A 12,184-nucleotide genomic window follows, 5' to 3' on the forward strand; every position below is an offset into this window, starting at 1 on the left:
CAATGATTCTTGAATTAGGAAAATCTGAAATTCTATTCTGAGGCCAGACATTCTTGTTTAGCTCCTACATACCATTGTTTGGAACGGACAGATGGACAGACACCATAATTACTAAAAGACACCTATATCTTGATTGTGTGGCCCTAATAAATGTACTGTACTGAAATCAGATTGAAGATGGTCACATACCTGTGACATCAGGTGAGATGGACCCTAGGGGCATGGAACTCAGGCCAAGGGAGGTAATCTCAGCATACTGCATTGTTCTGATGTCATCTGCAAACGGATATGTGCCCACAGTGTACCAGCTTTCAACGACAGGGCTTTCTGTGTCGTTGTACTGCCAGCTTGCTGTCATGGAGTCAGAAGACCGTTGGTATATGGTGGCGCCCTCTTTTATGTTTGTATCAGTTGCATATTTGTCGGTCAAGCTGAAATAGAAAAAGAAGTAAAATAATAGCTGCTTCCTATACTTGTTACTCCGCTAGGGATAATTTCAGTTTAGCTTATTTGGTAGAGCATCAGACTAGTAAACCAGAGGTTCTGGGTTCGGCTCGTAGCGAAGGTATTGAAATGAAAATGACCTTTGTTATACAATATTAACACTATTATAGCAATGTAAAAATAAAATTCAACAGACGGTCAACAAATATTTTACCGTTCCAGCTTTATACTGGGGGGAGTGAGGTCAATAGTGAAACCATCGGTTGAAGTCTCTAGGACATTTCCTCCGTTGGTAATTCCTCGAATAGTGGTGTAGTAAGTCTTGTTGGCTGTTAACTGGGCAGTGGTCTGAGCGTATCCACTACTGGCTACACCTGTAACCACAACAATGGACCACAAAACTTAACACCTTTCTAAACAAAACACACAAATACATAAGAATTGAATGGCACTTTTTTCCATTTTATGCTGGTATGTATGAACACAAATTGGTTACATATATATTCCATGATGTCCACATTGAAAAAATACTGTTCAATCCTAATATTTACATTCTAAAATTTTAGTTATCATTGACCGACATACAGATATTCCCTTCTGTTTTTGATACTAAGGTGTCTGTGTTGTCAGTGCAAACAAGATTCCTGGAACAGCGTAACGTCACCAAAATATTTGCTTCTTACGGTTGTCTCCTTTGTTTTTCGAGGCAGGAGGAGAAGCTTCAAAATGACACTGATCAAACTGCATTCATTTCATAGCTCTATGAATGCAGTTTCTTCCAGAATGCTTTCAGACTAAGGAACTCAATAAATATAAAACTAAGATACATATCATATTTATAATGAGTATCTTTATAACAATCATCCTTGGGTTTTCTTATCACAGTGATTCTTACCAAGATCAAATATAGAATTTCTTATCTGTTTTTTGGCTAAACTCACCATCTCCAGGAATACTATCATCCTCCTCGTGGACAATCCCTGCAGTCAAGAAAGGCTGGACTTCCTCGCCCCCAGGGCTGGTTCCAACAGCCCATTCAAAGGCCATGACCCCGTGGAGGTCACTGGTAAAGCCCTCAAACTGGGCGGTTACCACGGAGAAGTCCATAGTGTAGTCAATGTCCATTGACATGATGTCATCAGTTCCCAGACCCTCGGCACCATCTATGGCGTAACCTTAAAACAGGGATTATTAAATGAAACTTCACCTTTTTCACAACATTTATGAATCAAGTTATTTCAACTTATATTAACTACTCTTGTTGGCCCTGGTGAGTAAGCACTGGGTCTTAATGTGGGAAGAGACCGACTACCTGGAGGAAGCCCACATGATAAGGCAGGTGACCCCATACCTGTTCATGTCCGATCAGGGAATCAAATGAAAGGGGAGTGGGCTATCCACTTGGTCACCCTATATAGCTAGCTACCACCTAGGGATATAGGTATGATATCATTGGAAACCCGCAGTAAAATACTGTAGAGACCATCACTTCTGGACACAAACTAGAATAATTGTCTTTTGAATGATTGAAACATTTTCTTATTTATCCAGTAATTACTGATTTTATTTATAGATTTTAAAAGATCATATAAATAACAAGAGGCCCAAGGGCCTTAGCGGTCACCTGAGTTATATCATAGGTACTGGTAGCTTTATTTTATTGTTTAGATGTGATGTGGAAATCAGCATGTAAATTGAGTGAAATACAATACTTGTCATGTCATCAAAGGATAAGAATTTGAAAATATTGGTAAATGTTCCCTTTGGGGCCCTGCCCTAGCCCCTGGGGAGGGGGCAGGAATCCCAATTTTACAAAGTAATACTCTCATTCACCAAAGATGATTCTGACTAAGTTTGAGTAATTTTCTGCTGAAAATGGATAAAATATACCCAAAAGTGTTATTAGTAAACTTGCCCCCCTCCCCAAGGGAGAACGAATAGCTCGGGGGTCCTGAAATTTGCAATTTAAATAAAGCCCCTGAGGATTTTCTTCCCATGCAGAGAAAATGAATATATATATAGTACCTCTGAGTCTGGAGAAGAAGATTTTTGAAATATTGGTTAATTTTCCCTTTGGGGCCCCGCCCTGGCCCCTAGGGTTGGGGTAGGAATTTCAATTTTACACTTTGAAACCATCTTCCTCCAAGGATAATTCTCACCAAGTAAAAATAATTTCCTACAGAAAGTTGTCAAAATATACCCAAAAGTGTTATTTCCCTATATAAACTATAGTAAACTTTACCCCCTCCCCAAGGGAGAACGGATAGCTCGGGGGTCCTGAAATTTACAATTTAAGTAAAGCCCCTGATGATCTTTCTTTCCATGCAGGTCAAATGACTGTAGTACCTCTGAGTCTGGAGAAGAAGATTTTTGAAATATTGGTTAATTTTCCCTTTGGGGCCCCACCCTGGCTCCAGGGGTTGGGGTAGGAATTCCAATTTTACAATTTTGTAGCCTCATCTACCAAGGATGATTCTGACCTAGTTTGAAAAAAATCCATCTAGTGGTTCTTGAGAAGAAGTTGAAAATGTAAAAAGTTTACGCACGACGACGGACGGAAAGCGATTAGAATAGGTCACTTGAGCAAAGCTCAGGTGACCTAAAAATATAATCTACAGGAATTTACTTAGTGCCATGTTTTGTTTTATTGTTTTACTTTTACCTTTTTTTCCCCTTTAAAAACTGGAACTAATTTAAAAATTCCCAACTTCTACTAAATAAAGCTTTACATGTTCTTAATATCTCAATTTAAATTATATCTAGTTTTCCAAAATATCCATAAACTATCGGAGGTTGAGGAGGATATAAACTTCCACACTTACCTGCGGTGTCCTGTTCTACTACTACAATGGGTGTAGACGTTACAGCGGTGGTGCTCTCAGTTCCGGCACCATTGATTGCTTTGACCGAGACATAATACACTGGACTCTTGGTAGTCAGGTTGGTGAGGTCAAGGTCAAGGTTGGGAATATATACATCGCTGTCGCTGATTTCCGTGTAGTCAAGCTTGTCTGTGCCATCTTGTAAATATAGAAAATATTGTAACTTTGACATCAAAATATCAACCTCGAAGAAAGGTTAATATTTTTTTAAATGGTTGGTGTGCAACATTTGTACTATATGTCAAGCAATGTTACAAATAATGATTGAGGTAAGGATTTACAATGTATTATGTTATATAGTTCTTTGTATATTTGTAAAATATACGAGTATATGACGTCCCAATATTGGTCCAACATGAGATTGCTATTAGCGACTGAAATAATTATCACACAACTGTCACAAAAAGAGTGAATGTGTTATTTTGAGATTTTTCTCTCTCCCGTTCTTTTTTCGTTATTGTCTTTCTTTTTAGAGTATTTTGATCGTGATAGAGTTATGTCCCTTACATGGAGTGGTGCCTACAGCCACTTTGTAGCCGATGATTCCAGACTGAGGATCTGTAGCAAACCACTTAGCTTTGATGCCCGTCTGATCAGCCTGCCACACGTAACCTTCGACCTTCTCCTCTATCTCGTTGTTCAGGATCCCTACTCTAAGCCACAATGTCTATAATTTGAAAGAAAAAGTTCAAGTTTCTATTTTCAAAAGTGAATAAATATATAACTTAACAATAGTGTCCCTTAGACAGCCAAACACTAGTGCTACAGTTTACAGTTACTGTATACCGAGAAACTTTTGTTGCAGTTTAATTTACGCCCTTTTCAAATTCCGTAATGAGGGTTAATTTATCATTGCAGTAAATATAAGTTAACAACATGACATACATTGTAGTAATTGGATGTGAAAGGTGAAATTAACACTGGGTGAAAAATTGGATTCATGGGCGAAGTTTAATTGGGCAAAATGTCCTGGTACACAGCATGTATTTATTTTGTCTGGTATTTTTTTGTAAAGAAATACAGTGGACACAATATGAAGTTTATTGTGTTTTCCACTAAAATTGCAAATAGTAACAAGAGGCCCAATGGGCCTGCATCGCTCACCTGGTATAAAACTCACACTTGTAACCTTAAAAGTGATCTAAAATAAGCTACAGGCAAAATATCAGTATTTATGATTGAAATTCATTATAAAGACCCTGTTATTATTTTTTGGAACATTTCACCCCTGTGATTGAAAGTCGAACAAAGTCTTAGGTTGAACACATTGTATAGCCTTTCATCTCAGGATGCAACTTGCATAAAAACATCCTGGGACCCATGGTTATTCAGAAGAGGTTGTTTAAAGATTTTAAACAAATTTGACCCCTGTGACCTTGAATATAAGTCAAAGTCATTCACTTTAACAAACAAAGTAGTCCTTGATCCCAGCATATGCTACTGACTAAATATCAACATCCTGGGCCTTTTGGTTATTCAGAACAAGTTGTTGAAATATTTTGAACATATTTGCTCCTTGTGACCTTGAATATGATTCAAGGTCATACATTTATACAAACTTGGTAGCCCTTGATCCTAGTATGCTACTGACTAAATATCATTACCCTGGGCATTTTGGTTATTCAGAAGAAGTTTTTAAAGTTTTTAACATATTTGACCCTTGTGACCTTGAATATGGGTGAAGGTCATGCATTTGAACAAACATTGTAGCCCTTCAACCCAGCATGCTACTGGCCAAATATCATCATCATGGGCATTTTGGTTATTCAGAAGAAGTTGTTTAAAGTTTTTTTTACATATTTGACCCCTGTGACCTTGAATATGGGTGAAGGTCATTCATTTGAACAACTTTGTAGCCCTTCATCTCAGCTTGCTACTGGCCAAATATCATCACCCTGGGCATTTTGGTTATTCAGAAGAAGTTGTTTAACATTTTTTTTAATACAATTGACCCCTGTGACCTTGAATATAATTGAAGGTCATTCATTTGAACAAACTTGGTAGCCCTTCACCCAAGCATGCTACTGGCCAAATATCAACTCCCTGGGCATTTTGGTTATTGAGAAGAAGATGTTTAAAGTTTTTGACATATTTGACCCCTGTGACCTTGAAAATAGGTGAAGGTCATTCACTTTAACAAACTTTGTAGCCCTTTATCCAAGTTTGCTTCTGGCCAAATATCGACACCCTAGGCCTTTCGGTTATTAAGAAGAAGTCGTTTAAAGTAAAATATTGACGCCGGCCGCCGCACCACAGCATAAGCTCACTTGGCACTTTGTTGTTAATATGGCAAAGAGATTTAGAATGTATATACCAATGGTGGTGATACCATATCAAGTTGTTTATATGGCAAAGAGATCTAGAATGTATATACCAATGGTGGTGATACCATATCAAGTTGTTTATATGGCAAAGAGATCTAGAATGTATATACCAATGGTGGTGATACCATATCAAGTTGTTTATATGGCAAAGAGATCTAGAATGTATATACCAATGGTGGTGATACCATATCAAGTTGTTTATATGGCAAAGAGATCTAGAATGTATATACCAATGGTGGTGATACCATATCAAGTTGTTTATATGGCAAAGAGATCTAGAATGTATATACCAATGGTGGTGATACCATATCAAGTTGTTTATATGGCAAAGAGATCTAGAATGTATATACCAATGGTGGTGATACCATATCAAGTTGTTTATATGGCAAAGAGATCTAGAATGTATATACCAATGGTGGTGATACCATATCAAGTTGTTTATATGGCAAAGAGATCTAGAATGTATATACCAATGGTGGTGATACCATATCAAGTTGTTTATATGGCAAAGAGATCTAGAATGTATATACCAATGGTGGTGATACCATATCAAGTTGTTTATATGGCAAAGAGATCTAGAATGTATATACCAATGGTGGTGATACCATATCAAGTTGTTTATATGGCAAAGAGATCTAGAATGTATATACCAATGGTGGTGATACCACATCAAGTTGTTTATATGGCAAAGAGATCTAGAATGTATATACCAATGGTGGTGATACGTCAATGACAACGCCATCTGTTTCAAATGCTGCAACAAATCCAGCGTTGTTGATGGCGCCGACACGCACACTGTATCTGCTACCGACGTTTAGAGCCATTGGTGTCTGGGTGTAGAGGGTGCGGGCTGGATCGTCACTCAGTTCGTGCCACTCCCCTTGTATTGCTGAAAATGTTCAGAAAGAAATATCACACATAGGTCGACTTGGCTAGGGTGCTTTACTGATTTAGGAAACAAGTTGAGATTGACATACAAAAACTTAAAAATAATAATACTTTATTTGTTTTACAACAATTATGAAACAAGTTATACCAACTTATATTAATCACTCTTGTTGGTAAGCCCCACAACCTTAATTTTCTGTTTGTTTAGGATATAAGATATTGGTGCTAAAGAACATGTATACAATTTATATTTCATAGACTACTTTAACAGTAGTTTGGCCTTTGGTTATGTCAGAGTAAGTAGACTAATTGAACAGCAGTTTGGCCTTTGGTTATGTCAGAGTAAGTAGACTAATTTAACAGTAGTTTGGCCTTTGGTTATGTCAGAGTAAGTAGACTAATTTAACAGTAGTTTGGCCTTTGATTATGTCGAGTAAGTAGACTAATTTAGCAGTAGTTTGGCCTTTGATTATGTCGAGTAAGTAGACTAATTGAACAGCAGTTTGGCCTTTGGTTATGTCAGAGTAAGTAGACTAATTTAGCAGTAGTTTGGCCTTTGGTTATGTCAGAGTAAGTCTGTTCTGTGAACACTTAAGGCCTGACTACTGTTGTGTGCTCTAGCAGAGACAAACCTGGGAAGATCTGGTTGCGAGATCCTCCTCTCTTTTCATAGATCTGGAACTTGTAGTGGTTGATGTAAGACTCCACATCCTCGAATTTAAAGTTGGCAGATAAACTGTTTGCATTAGACTGCAAGAGAAAAATTATCCTAAGTTATATAATACATATAGAACATATATGGGTTTTACTGTATACCGGGAAATTTTTGCTGCAGTTTAATTTTCGCCTTTTTCGCCCTCTGAGATGAAGGCGAATTTATCATTTACAGCAAACATAATTAACATAATATACATAGCAATTAAAGGTGAAGGGTGAAATTAACACTGGGCAAAAATTGATTTCATGAGGAAAGGGCAAAGTTTGATTTAACAAAAATTCCCAGTTTACAGTATTTTGGAGCCCTAGTTTTCATCTTTAATATATAGAACCATGGTTTTCGAATTACCTAGAATGAATTTTTTTATCTGACATAAAACCCAGGTTATCTTACTAAATGCCTGTCTTTTTTCTTTCATGAAACATTTGGTCTCATTTACCAATGTTCTGAGATTTGACTCACAACACTGGCCATCAGCTGACCTATGACTTTGACCTTGACCTTACCTGGAACTGTATGTCCTTCTCAGGGTCCACACCATCCCCTAGATAGAACAGTTTAGGAGGCGTGAGGTCAACCACATAGCTGTCAGTCTCACTCTGGATAGTGTTCAGAGCCCCGTTAGTTGTGTTCAAAACGAGCTTTACACGATCTCGATGGTTCAAGTGAAAGTTCAGCCACTTCACGCCGAGTGTCTCGTTATCAAACTCCGTCCAATCCCTCAGTACTTCATAGTCCATGCTCAAGTTCCTGTATAGCATACATCAGCATTGATGTCAACATATTTTATGAGTTTAAAGAATGTTTAGTATTGTTATCACATCAGGCAGTTAAAAATTTAAAAAGAAATTATATAAAGACAGGGGGTGGAGACCCAACGTCCCTGCAATGGGGTCAATTCCAATGTGGCGGTAGTGATCCAGGGCCTGATACCTAATGGTGATACCTAATGGTGATACCTAATGGTATCGTGATACCTAATGGTGATACCTAATGGTATACATTATAGTTCTCATGGTGGCAGGTCAACTCATAAAGACAAAATGAGCAACAACACTACTGGATCCTGTTCAAAGTTATATTTCTCTGACGTTATCCACAGTGCTGACCTTTAGGCCGAAACATGTCAGCACTGTTGATAGAGTCAAGGAAATATAACTTTTAACAGGATCCAGTGGTGTTATATATCAATTTATCATATGAATTCAGTGTTATGCAGTGTCATAAAACCATCACATAAATTACGTTTATGTAACATGTGTAATACACAATTTTCATCATTTCAGAGGCGGCCAAGTGCTAAATATTCGTTTCAGATCACAATTATACAGTTTACTTTGTATTATATGATAAAAAGAATCTGTCATTCGTTTCCCTTTACATTAGATTGATGACACTCGTTTTGAATTTTTCATATTTGCTCACCAGAGGCTCGCAAACATGAACAATCCAAAATTGGTATCATAAATCTAATATGAACTTCAAAAGGCGAACTTATAACAGATCCTCTTTAACCTTTTGTTTGAGGACCTCAACTTTAAAGTGGTTATTTGGTTATACGTATACAAGTTTGTTAAGTTTACTTACACTGCTCGGTGCACTTGTACTTTATAGTCCTTGATAAACGACTCGGGGTCAGAGAAATCCTTCCATTGACCTTCAACCTTTGCTTGCGCAGCTGTATAAGCTTGATCCTCAAAGTTTTCTCGGTTTCCATCAATAATTTCACCAGGGAAAGGGGCGGTTAGGTCACATACCACTGTGTTAAAACAAAACATTATAACTGTTGCATATTTTGGTACAATACCTCAACATAATACAAGGAGTTGGACATAAGTAGAAAATATTGATCTTTTAATGAATTTCCTTGCTATGTTGCTTTTGAGATTTAAGTGGTACAAAGTTGAAGCCACGAATAATTTAAAACAACTAATATTCATGGTTCCATAGAATGCACCAAATCTAATATTAAACACATTATGAAACATTCATGCTGTAAGGTATACAATAAGCTCAACATGTATTGTACGATGTACAAAAGACATACAAAAAAAACCACACTTTTTATTGATGAAAACAAACTTGAAGAAAGGGGGATGGACTTATTACCGGGCACCCACCCTATGCATGGTAAATAAAGAAAAGTAGGGATTGGGGGAGGGGGACGGTGGGGGCTTATTACCAGGGGATGGGGGAATGGTGGGGGCTTATTACCAGGGGTTGGGGAGTGAGACGGTGGGGGCTTATTACCAGGCTTTGGGGAGGGGGATGGTTTGGGCTTATTACCAGGGGTTGGGGAGGGGCTACAGTGGGGGCTTATTATCAGGGGTTGGGGAAGGGGGGGACGGTGGGCGCTTATTACCAGCCAAGGGCTTATCACCAGCAAAACATGTTAATTAAATAAACATACATATACAATTTTGTATGTTCAACATATGTAAATTACCTCCATCTGAGGTTTTGGCCACGCCCAACTGTTTGTGTCCTCCGTTGTAAGCCCACACTGTGACAAAGTACTCCTTGTCATGCTCCAGGTAACTTTCGGGGTTGAGGGTGACGCAAGCCTCATGATCAAGGTGCGTGTACTGTGTCAGATTGGCTATGTCGGTGACATTGGTACTGTCCACTGATCCCGCACTTACTTGGTAGTAGGCTATACCTGACTCGGGGTCGTAAAAACCCTGCCAGTTCACACACAGCTAGAAACAGAAATAGGAGTTACTGTTAAGGTCTCGGATACACGGTGCCTTGATAATTCAGCTGACAGGCAAAAATTGTGGTCGAGTAACTAAGGCAATTTTGTGCAGAAAAAGAACTGCTATTCTTTCCCCTTAAACACTGGCTACATTTTGAGAAAATCAAAATGATGTGACAAAGTGCATTGTTGAACTTATCAAGGTTTCAATGTTATTGGCCAAATGGTTCAGAGGAAATGGCAAGGACAAATATTGCCTACAGACAGATGAGTTTATATAATTTCATTATAGAACCTGCCAAGTTTTGTTTTCTTGTTACATAGGAAAACTGTTTGAAATCCTGTTTAAACAATGAAAGCTTATTTAACTGACACTTAATTCTTAAGAACATTGTGAAATATCAGAAAAAATTTGATCACCTGATCGACTTTAAGATTCATATGTACATTAACACATTGTGAATCAATGTGCCTATCAGTACACCCAAGTTCAAACTGTAGCCCCGACCTTGAGACAGACAGCAGGTGTTAGTTAAATACATACCGAGTCGTAGTCCTTGGTATACTGAAGATCAACCCCATAGATGGGGCCATCATTAACGACTCCAGGGAAAGGGAATGAAGAGTCGATGATGATTGGAGAGTTGGCCACTTTGATTGTTCTTAGGTCCACTGTGAAAATATTCATATTATTGATCAATTATAATATATTCTGTAAAAGGTTCTTTACAAAAATAAGTAGTGAACTTCTTTATATCCCTAAATCATGTTTGACAATTGTGCTTTGAGTACTACTTGTTGGTGGTGATTCAATTCTGAGAGCTGATATTGTACATCTTTATTGTTGAATCTGTTTCAATAATTTTACAAGAAATTTTAATACTTGATCATCTCTACTCCAATTTTAACAAGAAAATCAACCAAGCAAATTTCAGTATTTTATTGTATTTGTCATGCTCCAACTATTTCACCAATTAAGATTTATACAAAAACACCTAACTTGAAAAAGATATATACATATTGTGCTTCATCAACCTTCAGGTCAATAGTATTATTTCAAGCCTCCTGGTTCTTCAGAAGATGTCTTTTGAAGATAAAATTTACCCATATTAGGCTTGGTAATTATTTTTTTTTAAATTGTATCCTGTTCAGATATAATATATTATGATGCTGTCAACATGTCTTTTTCGTCTACTGACCTCTGTTGATGGCCTTAATCTTGACCCAGACTGGGATACCATCAGGTAGTTTGAAGAAGTGTAGGATGGAAGGATTGTAGGAGTAGCGCTCCCACAGGTTGTTCGAGACGTAACAGTCACGGGTAGTTTTACCCAGACACAGGTCATTATACTCTACTCCGGACTCGGGATCTCTGTAGACAAACAACATGATCATTTCACATATCTGGACTCATGATCTGAATCTGCACTCAAGGTCTCCTGAAGGTTAACAGCATACTGTATACTCTGAAACTTTCGCCCTACATCGGTATAATCCATTTTTGTCCAATATTAATTTCACTCTTCATACCTGATTACTTACTATGTTTATTTTATTGCTTAGTACAGTTCACTCTCATTATGGAGGGTGAAAAATTCTAAAACTATATTGGGGCCAAAAATTTCCGGTTTACAGTACTCGCCAACTTTTTGAAATTTCCATGGGGGAGCTTATGTATGCTCAGAATTACAAACATTTGTGTATATACACCCTAGAAGCGAAATAACACTATTGAATTGAATCTTCAATGAGCTGGCAAGTATTACTTATTCCTGACTCCGACTCTCTGCAGATAAACAACTAACTGAAATCATTTACTCACTCCAGACTCTGGATTTCAGTAGAAAACACACATAATTGTCATCGACCAATTCCATTTTTGTTAACAATTATACTTGCTAATGGTTCCTCCATCAAACCTGGCCTCACTTGCTCTCTGCAATCCAAAGTTAGCTTCAAAAGGTACCATATTACAGCACAGCAAGTAAAATAAGAAGTAAAACAGAAAGATTATTATATTTTTTTTCTGTAGATTTTGTGACTCACGTGGAGTTATGCATGGCGGTGATCAGTGTGGTGACTTCATTGTACGTGATGTTGTAGACCTCGTACACAATTGGTGGCGAGTTGTCGACAGTATAGGCTGTAGTGTGACAGATACTTGTTACCAACGGTCCACCATACTCCACTTTGTTCAGGGCACGCAGAGTAATGTAATATTTTCCATCTGTAA

The 12,184-nt window shown here is 37.7% G+C and overlaps 1 protein-coding gene across 8 annotated transcripts in view; it reads right to left on the minus strand.

Annotated features, from left to right (window-relative positions):
* The window catches only part of LOC110450232, a 153,430-nt gene that overhangs the window by 59,839 nt on the left and 81,407 nt on the right, over window positions 1–12,184 (minus strand). For all 8 annotated transcript variants that reach the window (XM_021497673.1, XM_021497662.1, XM_021497643.1 and 5 more), the window contains exons 95-107: window positions 11,998–12,178; window positions 11,151–11,323; window positions 10,496–10,623; window positions 9,703–9,955; window positions 8,844–9,015; window positions 7,763–8,006; window positions 7,171–7,288; window positions 6,361–6,539; window positions 3,834–3,993; window positions 3,267–3,464; window positions 1,386–1,619; window positions 659–818; window positions 190–431 (exon numbers count right to left, since the gene is read on the minus strand). In XM_021497673.1, the coding sequence (XP_021353348.1) occupies window positions 190–431; window positions 659–818; window positions 1,386–1,619; window positions 3,267–3,464; window positions 3,834–3,993; window positions 6,361–6,539; window positions 7,171–7,288; window positions 7,763–8,006; window positions 8,844–9,015; window positions 9,703–9,955; window positions 10,496–10,623; window positions 11,151–11,323; window positions 11,998–12,178 (2,442 nt within the window). The remainder of the gene's footprint in view (window positions 1–189; window positions 432–658; window positions 819–1,385; window positions 1,620–3,266; window positions 3,465–3,833; window positions 3,994–6,360; window positions 6,540–7,170; window positions 7,289–7,762; window positions 8,007–8,843; window positions 9,016–9,702; window positions 9,956–10,495; window positions 10,624–11,150; window positions 11,324–11,997; window positions 12,179–12,184) is intronic.

Source organism: Mizuhopecten yessoensis, unplaced genomic scaffold, assembly GCF_002113885.1.
Source record: "Mizuhopecten yessoensis strain PY_sf001 unplaced genomic scaffold, ASM211388v2 scaffold523, whole genome shotgun sequence".
NCBI classification, from domain to species: domain Eukaryota; kingdom Metazoa; phylum Mollusca; class Bivalvia; order Pectinida; family Pectinidae; genus Mizuhopecten; species Mizuhopecten yessoensis.